General features: G+C 47.9%; 1 protein-coding gene across 1 annotated transcript in view; it reads left to right on the plus strand.

Annotated features, from left to right (window-relative positions):
• Hydin (HYDIN axonemal central pair apparatus protein) overlaps nt 1–2,010 on the plus strand; it is a 307,836-nt gene that overhangs the window by 219,893 nt on the left and 85,933 nt on the right. The window contains exon 41 of the mRNA XM_021171126.1: nt 952–1,089. Coding sequence (XP_021026785.1) covers nt 952–1,089 — 138 coding nt within the window. The remainder of the gene's footprint in view (nt 1–951; nt 1,090–2,010) is intronic.

A 2,010-nucleotide genomic window follows, 5' to 3' on the forward strand; every position in this document is an offset into this window, starting at 1 on the left:
AGCCCTGGCTGTCCTGGAACTCACTTTGTAGACCAGGCCGGCCTCGAACTCAGAAATCCACCTGCCTCTGCCTCCTGAGTGCTGGGATTAAAGGCATGTGCTACCATACCCCCTCCAGCTCCTAACTCACTCTTCAGATTCCCTTCATTGTTTCCTCCAAGGACCCCTTCCTCTGTCTCAGTCGCCCCTGATCTCCTTCACCAGTCCCATCCAGACATCCACCTGCCTTCCGATATTCCACCGCCACCATCGCTTACCAGATTCCATACACGCTGAGCTCCCGTGTACTCCTAAATCAGCTCACGCACACAGCTCCCTCACAGAGATGGTTCTCAAGTTCTTGTCTCAGTCTGCCATGGTTCCGAGCTTATATGATCCTCCTGTGATTCTCCACCCCTTCACTGCCCCGTCATTCCCTTGCCCTCTCACTTCCCCACCACACACCTCCCTGCCGTGAATATTACCAGTTCCTGGGTAATGTGCTCAGTTTCTGTGTCTCCCGTGAGAGTGGTAAGAGCCATGGAGGCAGCATCAATTGCTGGTCCTGTTTGTTGTTGGATGCCTACCTAGTCCACGAGGAGGGCCTGGTGCATGATGGGAACTCAGTAAATATCTGTTGGGTGAATGGGCAGTCAAATCCGGGTCAGGACACATACAGAGAACCTCCCACAATATCCTTGAAGCTTGAAGCTACCACCATTCCTGAGAGAAGTAGGGAATCGTGCCATTTGCAATACAGTCCTCATTATTTAAGGAGCCTGCAAGAGTTGTGTGGTATTTATTATCATTATTATTATTATTTATTATTATTATTATTATTATTATTATTATTATTATTGTGTGCGTGTGTGTGTGTGTGTGTGTGTGTGTGTGTAGGCTACATTGCCTGTATGTATAGTTGTTGAGACATAAGGCTGGCTTCTGATTTCCTGCCCTTCTCCCACTCATCAGATCTCCTCTAGCCCTCTCCTCCCCGGCCCCACCCATCGGCGGCTCAGCGTCAGCGCCAGTATTGGCGGGGAGACCGGGCTGATGAGCTGCGTGCTCCCAGATGACCTCCTCATTCAGATCCTGGCTGAGCGGATACAGGTGTGTGCATCCCACCCACACAAAGCAGCAGGCTTGGAACTCACACACTGAACCCATGCTGAGAGCTGAGATGCTAGGCCATCAACCCTCCTCAGTGGCTCAGAGCCCTCGGGACTCAAAGGGTCCCTTGCTTGCCTTTTGTCAGCTCTAGCCCATGACCTCTATCTGTACTCCAGTTGGAAGCTACTCTTCTTTTTAAAGAACCAGGGAGCAGGTTTCACACCAAAGAAATAAAGCAAAAAGAGCAATGTGATAAAAAGTATAATGTGAGCCGCTGGAAGTCCAAGCTTGCCTGGCATGGTAGTGTGCACCTGAAATCCCCGCGCTCCGGATGCTGGGGCATGGGATTTCGGGACTCAGACCAGGCTGGGTTGCATAATGAGATTTCTGTCTCAAAAATAAAACATGGGTCTCTGGAAATTGCAGTTTTTTTTAAAAAAAAAGTTTTCATAACGTAATGTGAAACAGATTAATATGTAAAGCAAATTTACATTTTACATATTTGCAAATAATGTCACGTGCATTGACACAAACCTCGTACAGTATGAGATCAGTGTTACTCTCTCTGGTTAGTAGGTCTATGGGTTTTACATCTCCTTTTATCTTTCTCAATTCTTCTTAAAGGCATACTGCTTTTAAGGTCAAAACCAATGTGATTTTTTTTTTTATGAACTTGGGGGGACTGGAGCTGCAGTCCAGTGAAAGAGTGCCTGCCTGGCTTGCTCAAGGCCTTGGTTTTCTCTCCAGCACCATGTGGACACATGAAAAAAACTACGTATGCTCTGGAGTCACAACAAGCAAGGCCTGGGGGGGTCTCAGAGCTGTGCGTTTCCTTTAGTTTCTCACACTGGGCAGCTATTAAGCACATTTCTTTCATGTGTCTGTGTGTATAGGGTGTGTGTGTGTGTGTGTGTGTGTGTG

The sequence above is a fragment of the Mus caroli genome, chromosome 8 (genome assembly GCF_900094665.2).
Source record: "Mus caroli chromosome 8, CAROLI_EIJ_v1.1, whole genome shotgun sequence".
Classification (NCBI taxonomy): Eukaryota; Metazoa; Chordata; class Mammalia; order Rodentia; family Muridae; genus Mus; species Mus caroli.